We start from the raw sequence: 14,729 nt of genomic DNA on the forward strand, positions 1-14,729 counted from the left end.
AAGGTCAGAGAGTGTGATTGAGTTTTAATAGCTATTTTCGGAAAATGATCCAAAATTACTGTTCTAGTACTTTTAAGTTTTTATGGTCTATACAATACATTTATACTTTCTTGTCTTGTTCACCAAATTCTTCAGCACATGATACACAGTATAGGAGTCAGGTCCCTGGCCAGAGTTTACCGGTCATTTCATGTCCATTCAACGTTTTATTGATCGCTCACTCTCTGCTTGGCAAGGTGGTAGGACTACAGACTATAAAGACAGAGATAGGGTTCCTGCCCTCGTCTCTCAATCCTACTGTCAGAAACCTGGACGCCGCGAAACACACCAAAAGCAACATGTCCAGAGAGGCCTTACTTCAAATGTGCACATTCCTTCCTCCAACTCTAAACTAGTACTTCTACTCAAATGTCTTAATTCAATGAGAGTTATTTGAAATCTCACAACGTCAGCTAATAAACTTAGGGTTTCGACTAGTCCTACTTGATTTAAAACTGTTCCTGCCAATTCTTCGCCTTGCCAGTCCTTCCAGGTCAGCTTTAACACAATTCGCCTGGAAGAGGCTGTGCTAGCATTTTGAAGTTTATAATTAAGTTCAGTGTGTATGGGAGAGTGGGGGAGGAAAACGACCGTTAATTATAGAGTTTCGTCTGTGAGAGCCTGCCAGGGTTTTAAGAAGCAGAAACAGAGAGGCGAATAAAGCTTTCCTCGGCTCTTAACAAAAGTCGCACGGAGTTCCCGGCGGGACCGGGGAGTGCCGGGTGCCCTTGGACGTGGGCGGGTTGGGATGCTCCGCCAGCCCTTCGCCCACCCCTATCCCCTTTGAGCTGGGTCAGAGGCCCTCGCTCCATAGCGCCAGCGCTGCTGGGGACTCGGAGGGACCAGGGCTTCGGCGCAGGCACCTCACTCCCGGCACGGGAGGCGACAACGCGCACGGAAGTGCGCTCAGCTCTCCCCGGGCGCAGGACGACTCTCCTCCCCCACTTCCTCCGGCGCGCGGCGGCCCGGCCTCCGGGGCCGGCCCCTCCCCCTTCCCCGCCTCCTCCCCCCGCCCGCCGCCGCGCTCCAGCTGGGGGTGAGGCGCTCACCCGCGCAGTCCCCAGCGCGAACCGAGGCGCTGGGCGGCCGAGCTGAAGGGAGGCGAGGGGCCGCCGCCGCTGCTGTCCCCGCCCCGCGCGCCCTGCGCCCCACTTCCCGGGCGGCCGCTCGGCAGCTCGGCAGCTCAGCCCTCCTGCTTCCTCCGGCGGTGTCCGGGACTCGCCGCCGAGCGAGTGACGGGCAAGTTTCGGCGTGCGAAAGCGGCGGCGGGCCGCGGTCAACGTGCGCTCCGGGAGGGGTGGCCGCGGCTCCGGCCTCGGCGCCCCGCGCGCACTTCGGCGATGCCTTCTCCGCCGCGGCAGCGACTGCGCCTTCGCCCTCGCCGCCTCCTGTTCCTTCTTCCCGGATTCCTGCTGCCTCTTTGCGGCGCCTTCAACCTCGACGTGGACAGTCCTGCCGAATACTCCGGCCCCGAGGGAAGTTACTTCGGCTTCGCGGTGGATTTCTTCGTGCCCAGCGCGTCTTCGTAAGTGGCCGCCCTGGGAAGGGGAATCAGCCCCCTCCCCCACCGCGCGCACCCACCCTGCGTTTCCCGAGGGAGAGTCTCCGGGAGGGATCCCGGCGTCGGTCTGTCTGTACCCCCCACCCGCCACCGGGGGGTTAGCTTGTTGGGGGATGAAATATCTGGGGGACGTGAACCCCCGCGGCACCCACCCGTCTCCTCAGTTCCCCTCTCCTCTCCCCAGAGGACCAGCTTTGAGGTAGACTTGTGCTTACAATTCGGGGGAGGTGGAAAGCAACAAAGGCTGGTCCCGCCGGACTCCGCGCAGCCTCTGCTGGTGTCCGGGGGACTCGGGACTCGGATGGTCCCGTTTCCGAACTTCTTTTCCTCGGGTACCCGTTCGCCTTCCCCGGACTCGGTCCGCTTCACGGACTTGAACACCAGCCCCTTTCGCTCTCCCTGCGCAAGCCCTCCCCCACACTTTCCGCCTGTTTCTCATTTACTCCTTTTACAGACTTTCTGATGACTAAAATGACCAGACTGTCGTAGTAAATTCATTGTGTCTTATCTCCGGTACTGACAGACCTTTGCACATGTGAGAGTGAACAGATGCATTGAATGTGTCCTGTGTTCTTTTTATAGTGATTCATTATTTAGGTCATTGTTCAGAAAGAACAAGGGTGTTTGCTGAGTTTTCATTCACTTCAGGTCATTTGAATACTGCAGTATTTAACAATTCAGTTATGTTTTCAAACTGCCAGTGTTTCGCGTTTCAAAGGCCTTCAGGATTTGTAACAAGAGTTAATGTCATTATTGGATTCAGAGTTGTCTCTGACTTTACCAAACGATGACCTCATTGTCACCACCTCACCCCCATATTAGCGTTAGAAGTACTTATTTAATAAATGTTCACTAGATGTCTTATGGTGTTTAAATCTTGTTTTCAAGAAGCAAAACTATCTTTAGGACTCTTTGCAACCTCTTAGAAATTGCAACATTTCCCCCCCTTCTATAATGAAGATATTACTTTTGAGGTGGGGGGAGAGGGGATAATTTTGATGGTGCACTCGGATAGGACCATTTTTCCAACTCATTCGTGCCTAATTTGAGTTTGATCTAAATATTATTTTATGACTGTTGTAACATTCAGCAGGATTTCTTCTTAATAGTGCGAGTGTTGATTATCATTCATTGTAGTGAAAACCTTTGCAGCAGTAAGTTGGTTGGAAGCAGTTAGTGGAAACTAGACATTTTATGTCATGAACTCAGTTTTGTTTGTTGTCTCCAGGTTCAGTCCTTTTTGTTGAGCACAAATTTTCCAGAATGATAAAAAATAATCGTTAACTTGGAAAACGTTTTCTGTCTTCTCATTTAATTTAATCATTTTGCCAGTCTTACCTGTTATTTAAAAGTTTTTTTTTTTTCCAGGTATTTTTAAGTGTGTGCCTTTATGGTACAGATTTTATTTTATTTAAGATTTTATTTATTTGACAAAGAGAGATCACAAGTAGGCAGAGAGGCAGGCAGAGAGAGAGGAGGAAACAAGTTCCCTGCCAAGCAGAGACCCCGATGCGGAACTCGATTCCAGAACCCTGAGATCATGACCTGAGCCAAAGGCAGAAGCTTAACCCACTCAGCCACCCAGGTGCCTTATGGTACAGATTTTAGTTCTTAGTGGTGCTCTTTTAGATTTAATTTGTACAGAAATTCTAATAGTTTTGAAAAGACCTGTCAAGAGTTGATACTTTAAAATTAGCAAGAGTTAGCATTTAAATACTTCATAGTTGGAATGTTTTGCAAAAGGTGGGAGTAATTTTCTGGCAACCCTCTGAGTTTAGTAGTGTAAAGAAAATGACAAGATGATAAACTTGAAGTGTTGTTGGAAAATGGAAAATGCAGTAATATTGAATGGTTGGCTTGAGTTGTTTACTATTTTTGATTACAAGGCTGGATGGCTAATCTTTGACTAATCATTATAGTCATTGAGTATATTATGAACCCATAAGTTACATGACTTCTCATGCCAGCCTACAATGAATGGTAAGGTAAAATTGAACTTGGTTTGATTTCATGTAATATTTTGAAGTGTTCATCAGTGACTTTATAACTGATAGACAGGTGAGGTCTAGATGTAGCCTACCTTAAAAAATAGACATCAATCTTGAGATTAAAAAAAAACAACAACAAAAAACGAAACCCAAAATACATAGAAACAGATTTCTAGTTACTGAGCTTTTCAGATTTAACAAAGATTAATGTAAAATTATGCTTAATTTTGTAAAAGATGCCTTTAAATTTAACAAGCACTGGGATCCAAGGTATATGAGGATGCCTTTTCTATTAGCAGCTGCGCTTATTGTTGTTATTATTTGGTAGGATTATAAACTTCTAAAAGAAAAAATATCCACATAATAAAAAAATGTTTGCTAATTAAAGATTCCTTTCTTCTGAAGGAAGAATGCCTGGATTAATGAGGAAGCAACAGTAATGAAGTCTTCTCCTGTCCCTTCTGGTTTCTTTCCGTGTCTAAATACCTACAGCAGTTGGGGGTGGGTGGGTGGGGGAGGGGCTTCTGGGTGGCTCAGTCAGTAGAGCACCCAAACTGTAGCTTTCTACTCCTGTAGTGATCCTCAGGGTCCTGAGATTGAGTCCTGTATCAGACTCTGCGCTGTTCCTCAGCACCAGAGTCTGCTTGGTTTCCGACTTTCCCTCTTTCTCTGGCCCTACTCCCTGCCCCATCGAGTGCTCCCTCTGTCTCTCTCTAACATAAATAAAAATAAAATAAAATCTTAAAAAAAAAATAAGTACCCACAGCAATTATCTTAGGTTTCACTTTGTTGTTTTAAAAAATTGGTATTGAATTATTTCCGTATTTAGGTGAAAAGTAATGAATCACTGTTTATTAAAAAAAAGGAAAAATAAATTACTAAGGAAAAATATTAAGGGGACGCCTCAAGAAAATCCCCCAGTAATGAGTCCTAGGTTTAAAGTGAAAAGTCACAAGAATTGTGTTTTAAAAATTCTGAAAAATGAAGAGTTAGCATTCTATAATTGTTTTTCTTGTATGCATTAATTTACAGTGACCATATTGCCAAACTTGCATAAAATTTAAGGATCATGTATAGGCCATGGAGTAACGTCACATTTATCCTTTGGGGAATAATTGGAAAAATTAAAAATTGTGTCCCAGGTTTAATTATAATAATGATCTTATGTTGGTAAGTCTATAAATTATAAAGCAGTTTACTTACGTACATATGATCTCTCACTTCACTCTATATAGCATAAGCCACCAGAGGAAATAGGGAAGTGGATAAACTCATTCTTACGAATGAGGACACTGAGGCCAGAAGGGTTTTCAGTCATTTTTTTTTTTTTTTAAGATTTTAAAATTTATTTACTTGAGAGAGAGTGTGGCAGGGGAGAAGGAGAAGAATGCTCCCTGCTTAACATGGCTTGATCCCAGGAGCCTATGATCCTTTGTGACCTGAGCTGAAGGCAGGTGCTTAACTGGCTGAGCCACGCAGGTACCTCCACTTTTCAGTCTTTATTTGTTAAGGGTGGATTGGTGTGGGGAAGAGGGCAAGGTGGAATCAAAAGACAGTGTATGAAATTCAAATCCCATTTAATTTTCCTATTCAAATTTAAATTTTTGAGAAGAAAGTAATTGGATGATTTTCTTCCTTATTCTTCAAATAGAAGTTATACAGTTCTCATTTTACATCTGCATTTATTTTAAATAATGCTATAATGAGCAACACTGGATTAGAATTCTTGCCATTTTTTCTGTTTAACACTAATGAATCCTGGGGCCCCTCGGTGGCTCAGTCAGTTAAGTATCAGCATCTTGATTTCAGGTCATGGTCTCAGGGTGGTGAGATCTGAGATCCAGGCCCAGTCAGTCTCCTGGCTCGGAGGGGAGTCTGCTTCTCACCTCCACCTTCCACTGCCCCTCCGTGCACTTGCACTCTGTCTTGAATAAATAAATAGATATTAAATAGATACAAAATATGCTAACGAAGCATATTTACTGTTACTTCATGTTTCTGTGACCCCAAGGACAAGGTGAGGGTGAGTATGCCCTCAGCACAGGTCTTGCAGAACATTCTGTAGTTCTCCATCTAACTTCCTGTTTGTAGCACCTGGAGAGCTTTTAAAATAAAACTGCTGCTCTGGCAGCATCTTGGACTTAAAAATAGAGCTCCACCTTCATATTCCAACAGCTTGTGGATCATTTCTCCTTGACTAGCCCATCTTATCTCAACTAAAAATGATCCCTTTCACCAAATGGGGTCAGTTGCACCTTTGTTTCTATTACTGGTGCCATCATTTTCTCTTGTTGCCCTGGAAATAATTTCATATTCCTCCCTCTCATTTTCTATTTTTCTTTGTCTCTCTTCTTGTACTCCCCTAATATTAGTCAGTGATTAGTCACCAGACAGAAGGTCCTAGAAATCTTGGTTGTTAATGTTTCTTGCATTCATCTCTGTCTTCCATTTCGACATCAGCCTCCTTATTTCAGCACAGTCCAAAGTGTGGTCTGTGGCACTCAGATTTTTATCACTTTGCCCACCATTTGGCTCTTAGATCTTACTTTTTCCTGATGGTTTTATCTTTCTGAAGTGTCTTTTTGATCTGGTATTCTACTAAAATTTCCTCAGCAGTGGAAGTCCAGACTGCTTTACTTGGATGAAAACCCTTTCAGTCTGTCACAGTCCAAATGTCCTTTTCAATGTTCTTGCGCCATTTCTCCCCCTCACCATCGTAACCATCTTCATAACCCTTTACAAGGTGATGCCTGCTCATTTTTGTGAACTTAGTGTGGATTTGGCTATTTGGTTCTTTATTCTTTTTCTTTTTTTTTTAAAAGATTTTATTTATTTAGTTGACAGAGATCATAAGTAGGCAGAGAGCAGGCAGAGAGAGAGAGGGAAGCGGGCTCTCTGCTTAGCAGAGAGCCCGATGTGGGGCTCAATCCCAGGACCCTGGGATCATGACCTGAGCCGAAGGCAGAGGCTTTAACCCACTGAGCCACCCAGGCGCCCCGGTTCTTTATTCTTATCATAAATAATATATAGACTACAGCCTCGTTATTTAAAAACCAAACTCTATGTTGATTTCTCTTGATTAAGACCCTGGATTTATAAGACCTTATAAGAGAAAATGGAAAGTGCATAGAATTTACAGTTACTGTGCTGTTTTACATCATATAAATGTTGACTCTGTAGCTTTTTTTTTTTTTCTTTTTAATGAAAAGTAAATCCGAGACTGGAATTACAGCTCTGAAAAAATATTCATGCTATTTTATACACATTTTTCTATATATGCAGATGATAATTTTTATAAAGTTGCTTTTGTTCAAGCCTCATTCATTGGTCAAACCAGAGTCAGCCAACTATATTAAACATGCTTTATCTTGGAGAAGTCAGTGCTGAAAGCAGCCAAATAACTTCGTTCATTTGGAGGGTTTAAAAAATGTACTTGTCATTGTTTGGCTGGTTGCCTCTCCTTGGTACTGAAGGTCACATACCCTGAAGCAGCTGCCCTTAAAGTACATTTTGGATAGGAAGTGCATCCCAAGGGCATCCTCCTGGCTGGTTTCTCTCATCCTCTTGCTTCTCTCACTTCCTCTTCGCTCTCCCTCCCCATCTCTCCTTGTTTTCTTCTCCCCACCTCTTCTCTGCCTTTCTTCCCTCTTTCTCTTCTCTGTCCTCTGCCCCCCCACCTTCTCCCTCACTTTCTCGCCTCTCCCTCTCCCTCTTTCTTCTACTCCTCCTCCTTCCTTTCCCAGCACACACTCTGCCCTTTATCTTTTAGAATTTATTGGCATAATTTTAATTAATAGTGTGCTCAGGTATGTAAACTGTAATGTATAAATCATATAATGGAAATGTCTCAAGTCATTTGAGAAGAAGGGTGAGGATGAGGATCCTGATACTGTTCTTGGGTAAACTTTTTGGAGGGAGATGGAGTCCAGGAGAAGGCTGCAGGCATATGAAACTAAGTTGTTTAGCTTCAGATTTTTGCTGCTAAGCAGTGAAATCTCTTGTTAGCCTCAACTAACCCCTTGTCAGGAAATGTTGCAAGTCCCCTATTTGGTACTCTACTTCCTTTTCTTCTATTGAGATCTTGCATTTAAGTTAATTACTGGTTCTTTGAGGAAGTGGGAAAAAAAAGTCCTCTTGAAAACAGATTTTAACTATTATATTTCTTATTTTATTAGAGAGTGTTTTATTAATTGTTTTTAATTCCAGTGCCATCATTTTGTACTTTTATGATGCTTTCAGATTTTTCTGTTGTCTACTATCCACATTCAGAAATTTTTTGAAAGTACTTAGAGTGGGCATTGTTACATAGAAGAAGAAACTGAGGCTCAGAGATTTAGAAGTGACTTTCTAAATTAATTTATATTGGTGATATAACCTGTAGTATCAGATTATCAGACAGTGTTGCTTATATTGCAAAATTTTCTCAGTACTGTGGCTTCCCTTATCCTAACTAAGCTGTTGTAGACATTAATTCTTAGATAAACTTAAAGTAATGTTTACTTAATTTTTAGAAAGCATTTCATTAACAGGCTATTCCACTATTGTGGCAGAAAAATACGTATGACATAAAATTTACCCTCCAAATACACATCAACAGGCTTTTGTTTTCTGTAATATGTGTTGTTTTTATATTCCTTAATATTCTCAAATATCCTTTTTAAAAAAATTATCCTATACCCTATTCTCTACAAATATTTAATTTTTCTTCTATACAACCCCCTCTTAGGACTTAACATTTGTCTAAGGTAGTTTACTTTTTCCATCTTTCCATTTTCCATTTTTTACAGAAAGTTTCTGAACTTTCTGTAATACTCCTTAAAAGTAACTTAAATATCATGTTGACACTTTGGACAAAGCACTTTTATTCCTCAGCTTTTTTCCCCCCATTAACACAGCATTTGTAAATTGACAATGCTTACACATTCCTTTTATATTATCCCACCATTTCTGTGGCATTTCACCAATGTGCAAGACTGCACATGAAGGTAAGCTTAGGAAAACCTGGTGAACAGCCATTTAGTACATCTAATTACTATCATTTCATGCTTTCAATGTGCAAATGCTCTGATGAAAAGCAGCAGCCTTGTTCCTTGTCTTATCCAAGGAAGGTGAGCTTTGTGCTGCCAGTGGAGTGCAGTTTTCATTCATAACTCTTCTACTGTATCCCTTTTCTGTCTTTGCTGAAGTCCACGTCCACTAGTAACTTCTCAGCCCTCTCTCTGTCTTACAGGGCCCAAGTAAAGAAAGTATCTGAAATCCAAGGTTAAGAAGAAATATGTTATATAAATTATTTTAAGGATAATTTAAATAATTGGATGTTTAATAGAGGATGATTTCTGCATTCTAAAGGGATTGGTGAGAGTGGAAATGGCCTGTTTATACATGGCTATTTTAAGATTGAGACCTGTAACTATCCAATTTACTTGCTACTTACCTGTCAGTTTAAAAAAATTTTCTTGGGGCACCTAGGTGACTTATTTGGTTAAGCATCTACCTTCACCTCAGATCATGATCTCAGGGTCCTGGCATTGAGCCCTGGATCAGTCTCGCTGCTTAGCGGGGAGCCTGGTTCTCCCTCTCCCTCAGTGCCTCCCCCCCTCCTTCATGCTCTCTGTTTCAAATAAATAAATAAAATCTTCAAAAAAATTTTAAAAAGTCAAAAACTTTTCTTAAGTGCTGGTGATGTGGCAGATGCATAGATAAATTAGAGCCTCCTACTTTCAAGGAAGTGATTTATTATAAAGTAGGAGGAATAGCTTTGAAAAAAAATTACAGAAGATTCTGTAACATGCACTATGATGGTGGTCCAGAAATGAGTTTTGCTTGTAGATTGCTGGGCGGATTCTGAGAGCACCTTTTCTGTCCTCTTCTGGAACCTGGCTATTATCCACAGCACTGAAGTCATGTGCATACCTGTGCTTGTACTATGCTTATTAGAACTCTTGCAGGAATTGATCCTATGTCTTTTCAGGTATAGATCTTGAAAAGTACACTTGTATGAGATAATCTTTTTCCCTGTCATGCACTCAAAAATCATTTCATCCAGATGAATGGGGGAAGTTTTATGATTTTTGTGGCCAAATTTTTGACCTGTTGAAATAGAAAATTTCATACGTATATATGTAATTTATCTGTTAACAAGCTCTGCCGCAGTAAAAGAGGGTATGGTGATGCTTAGTGCTCTCTTATTCATGGGGGGTAAGGGCTCTCTTACTCATAGCCTTATTTTTTATTCCTGTTGAATGAAAACTCAGTTGGCTCTGATGAGAAGGAGCCAACATTGATGTTTTACTGATGCCAAATATGACTGCATAAAGCTTTATTAAACAGGGTGTGGTTCGGTTGGGAGTTTTGCCTTTATTTTGAGTATGGAGTTTTAAGATAAATATCAGAAAGCAGGATTTCTGTAACCCATCCATTCATGCAGCCAGCTCTTGACTAGTTTAAGTAAGATTTAGCAAATGCCACCCACAAGAAATGAAATTGAAATTTATAAATAAAAGTTAAAATGAGTGCATTCCATATTAAAATGTAGGTTTGTTCATAACTTTACAAAAAAGAGGAAGGCATTTAAATATTTTCTTTGCTAGAAGTTAAGTGACTGTTTAATAAGGAAATGAAATAATGGTGATAGCATTTATTTAGAGCCTTCTGTGTATAACTGTATCCTGTTTTCTTTTCTACTTCAGTCAGTTTCTTTCTCATTCTCTTTTACTCTTTGCTCTTTTTCTACCTGACTCCTAAATGCCCATGCTCCTCAGAGCTTGCTCTTTGATCTGCTTCTCTCTAAAGCTCCTCTCTTCGTGAACCTGTCTATTCTAAGTTGACATTCTTAGTACATTAACTCTAAGGCAAAACTCCATTCAGAGCTTCTGACTAGCAGTTAGGTGCCTCATAGATGTTTCAGACTAACATTGACAACTGAATTCTTGGTTTTCCTGTGAATACTTAATCTGCCTTTTGCTTCCCTAATCTTGAAGCTTTTTTGTGTGTGCAGTAAATGGTTCTCCCATTCATGCAGTCCTGAAGGAAACCTAAGTGACTTTTTAAAAATCTCTCTTTCCCCATACTCGAGCCACCAGCGATCCCTGTTCATTCTGCCCTCAGACATTTCCCAAGTCTGCCCACCCATCTCTTTCTCCACCCGCCCTTCCAATCTAGGTCACTATCATCTCTCAGCTGCTAACAGTCTCTTGCTTTCCTTATTCCATTTTGCTCCCCTCCCTTCTTACTCCTATCCCCAGAAGGTGCCAGATTTAGTTTTCTTTATTAGATTGTGTCATTCTTTTGCTTAAAAAAAAAAAAAAAAAAATTCCAAGTCTTCACATGGACCGTATGATAAAATCCAAAGTTTTACCCTGGCTGAATAGCGCTGCTTGGTTTAGCTTGGGCCAAACTCCTCGCCTTTCTTCTGTCACTCTTAGCTTGCTATCTTGCCTCAGCCATACGTCTTTTCTTGAAACTCTTGGAGACTAAGCTCTTTCTAGCCTAGGGTCTTAGTCCCTGCTGGGGTGGGGGTGTGGGGGGCGGTTGCTGCCATCTACCACTTCACTTCCTTAATTCTACTTCTTTCACCACTTCAATTCACCACTCCATTCCCGAATTCTCCCCTTCTCCCCCTGCCCCCCCACTGCTGACACACAAATACTACTTGGTGACCTTCTAATCTTGGTTTATTTAAAACTAAGTTTCCTTGCTAAGTGAGGTTCTTGCATATCTAAATGAGGTCTCTCTTCATTCTTTACAGAAACTTCCTTTGACTTCATTATCTAAAGGAAGTCTTTCTCTCTCATTCCTCAAAGATAATCACTTTCCTTTATCTAAAGAAGGTTTCCTCTCCTTGTTTCCAAATAATCTGTCTCAGCCAACTTTGGTTTCCTTCACAGCACTTGTAACCATGATTAATTTTTTTGGTTAGGTTCTCTATGTCTCCGAAAAGGGAATGTAAACCACACTGAGAGCAGGAACCAAGGTTGTGTTTTTCATCTTGGTGCCTCCAGTGCCCAGCACTGTGCTTTGTGTAGAGCAGACACTCAGGGCATTTCTTTCTCTGAATAAATAGGAAGAAAACTGAAGAAAAAGTCTCTTTTGCTTAAAAACTTAACTCCTGATTATTTTGTCTTCTGCTCATTTTATCCAGATGACTGCTGATCCTATTTTTTGGCCAGGGATTGATTAGATCAGTCCTCTGAAAAGAGGAATCTGTTTGACACTTAAAATACAACAGTTCTGAAACAAGTTTTCCATAAAGGAAAATACTAATAATATTTAGAATTGCCATACTTTTAAAAATATTTTATGTATTTAGTTGACAGAAAGAGAGAGCACAAGCAGGGGGAGTTGTAGACGGAGAGGGAGAAACAGGCTCCCACTGAGCAGAGGGCCCAATGTGGGTCTCATCCCAGGACCCTGAGATCATGACGTGAGCCGAAGGCAGAGGCTTAACTGACTGACCCACCCAGGCACCCCATAGAACTGCCATACTTTAGAATAATTTATATATGTGTTTTTTTGTTTAGCATTCAAGATACAGAAAGTTTGTAGCTGACCACGAGCACAGACAAACAAAAGCCTCCCAAAAGACAAAATATAATACCAAAAAATCAAGATGAAACATCCAGACGCTAGCTAGCATACAATTTTCACAGGGTTTTTTGACATGTAATTGACATATGATAAATTTTCTATATTTAAAGGTAAAGTTTGAGCAACATACATTTTTAAATGAGATGTAACCCTGAAACTGCCGTATAATGTGTTATTAGGATGAGTAAACTATGTTAAATAATACATGTATGTAAGAACATCAAATGAATCTAGAAGATTGATTATGCTCTTAGTGATTGCTTTTTAAAAAATTGGGATAATAGCAAGAGAATGATTTTTCTTCCTAAGTTATAAGTTATTGTTTATGCTTTGTTCCATTTAAAATCCTACCTTCCCTTTTGTATTTTTGCAGGATATTTCTTCTGGTGGGAGCACCCAAAGCAAACACTACCCAGCCTGGGATTGTGGAAGGAGGACAAGTCCTAAAGTGTGACTGGTCTTCTCACCGAGGGTGCCAACCAATTGAATTTGATGCAACAGGTAAAGGTTGAAGCAGTGGTCCCTTTTCTTATTATTTGATATTTTCCACCCTCTTCCCTTCCCTTCTGTTGGGGAACAAGAATACTTGTCTCCTCTAAAGGTCCTTCTAGCTGGACTAAGAATCGAATTGATAAGAGACAGAATGAGAAGTGCCAGAAAACCATGGAGACATGGAAATTTCAAAGATAGGCAAAATGAGGTATATATCTGAACTAAGGAGAGAGGGAGTAGGGTGCTGGGATTTCAGAGGAAAGGAATGCATTCATGGAGTGGTAAGAAAAGCAGATATTTGGGGCACCTGGGTGGCTTAGTCGGTTAAGCTCTGCCTTTGGCTCAGGTCATGATCTCAGGGTCCTGGGCTCTAGCCCTGTTGGGGCTCCCTGTTGAGCAGGGAGTCTGCTTTTCCCTCTCCTTCTCCCTCCCCCCTGCTCATGCTCATGCTCTCTCCTTCTCTCAAATAAATAAATAAAATCTTAAAAAAAAAAAAGCAGATGTTTGATAATTAGATGTTTGCCCTGCCATACAGATGGGTCACTCAGCTAAAATTTATCTCTGTTAGTAACTACTCTGGGAAAGACCCTCAATTTAGCTTCTCTGTGGTTAAGGGGACAAAAGCAGTCTTTTGAGCTGGCAGGATCTCAAGTGTCTTCAGCTCAAAATAATCCATATGCCAAAGTGGTGCATTTGGGAATAAAGAGATAGCAGTCCTGAATCCCTTCATTCCACCTATTTGGTATGTTTTAATATTATTTAATTTTTGAAAGAACTTACTTTAAGTGTAACTACTTAATAAAACAATGTATATAAGCAACTCAACATCCCCAGAGAAAGTTACATGAACACTAAAGACGTATTATTTTTTCTTAGAATTTTGTGGTATATAAAAAGCCTTAACAATACATGGCGTTTTCACTATTTTGGATGTCTTCAATTTCAAACTGATAGTCTGTAGAAATCTGGGGAAAATCTATTAAAATGTTTTTGTACCTCTTCTAAGAAGAGGGAGCAAAGCTTTCTGTCTTTTCTCTGTCAGCAAAATTGAAGAATTTTGACAATTGTAGATCAACTCCCTAATCTTGAAATAATCTAAGCCTTGAGTTGTACTACCAGAACCAGTTGTGAAATCTTTTATATTCAAGTAGATTTGGTTGACTTAAAAAAAATTCTTACCCCAGATTTACTGGGGGAATTATACATTATGGTTTGGGTAACATTAAAATCTTATCAACAGGGATAAATTTCTGTATCAGTCAGGATTGTGGTGGAGAGGAGAAAAATCACATAAGGAAGATGAGAAGAAATAAGTTGTTTTAATTTATATCTATGAAAGAAAATATATATAATCCTGTACACATACGTATTAGTATATTTATCTACATTTGTGAAAACTTAGAGAATCTTCAAAGAAGTAATAGGACATCTGGTAAAATAGTTTTACAGAATTTTTTTAGCACTTCGGATTTGCTGGGCTTTGATAGAATATTTTAAGGTAAGCCTGAAGATAAATGATTTTTTTTCTTTTCCATATCGTTGTTTCCTGTTTGTTCTAAAATATAGTAGTTCTGGGAATTACATTAGTGAAACAGGAGTCATGATGTAGATTGTTCCATTTGACATCCTGATCAGTGCCAAAATGAGTGTCAGTCATTAAACTAACTTTTAATGGAAATCAGATCACGTTTGTTTTTTTCCACTTGAAATCATCTACATTAAACCCTGTTGTTTTTTCCATATATGGCTGACATTTGGAAAAACCCCAAGGGTATGTAAATAGGCTCAATTTTACCACAAATGGAGTAATACCAGTGACTGAAAATATTAATGGTCAGGGTATTTTTATTTTCTAACAAAATAGAAATGGTAATAGAATGAAACTATAGTTCTGTTTTGATAGGTGGTACTGTTGATCTATTTTTGTATTCAGCACTACTTTTATGCAGTATAAGATAATTTATTATTTTTTTGATCTTTGGCTTTATATACTATTTTGTTTATTCAAAAAATAATATATGTACTTGGTGAAAAATTTCAAACAGTCCACAGAGGGTATACGA

The 14,729-nt window shown here is 40.3% G+C and overlaps 1 protein-coding gene across 1 annotated transcript in view; it reads left to right on the top strand.

Moving 5' to 3' along the window:
• The first annotated feature begins 1,108 nt into the window (after positions 1-1,108).
• Positions 1,109-14,729, top strand: part of ITGAV (integrin subunit alpha V) — a 102,819-nt gene continuing 89,198 nt past the window's right edge. Inside the window, exons 1-2 of the mRNA XM_044242501.1 lie at positions 1,109-1,564; positions 12,548-12,675. Of these exons, the coding sequence (XP_044098436.1) occupies positions 1,380-1,564; positions 12,548-12,675 (313 nt within the window). The 5' untranslated portion in view covers positions 1,109-1,379. The remainder of the gene's footprint in view (positions 1,565-12,547; positions 12,676-14,729) is intronic.

This window comes from Neovison vison, chromosome 3 (genome assembly GCF_020171115.1).
Source record: "Neovison vison isolate M4711 chromosome 3, ASM_NN_V1, whole genome shotgun sequence".
In the NCBI taxonomy this organism is placed as follows: domain Eukaryota; kingdom Metazoa; phylum Chordata; class Mammalia; order Carnivora; family Mustelidae; genus Neogale; species Neogale vison.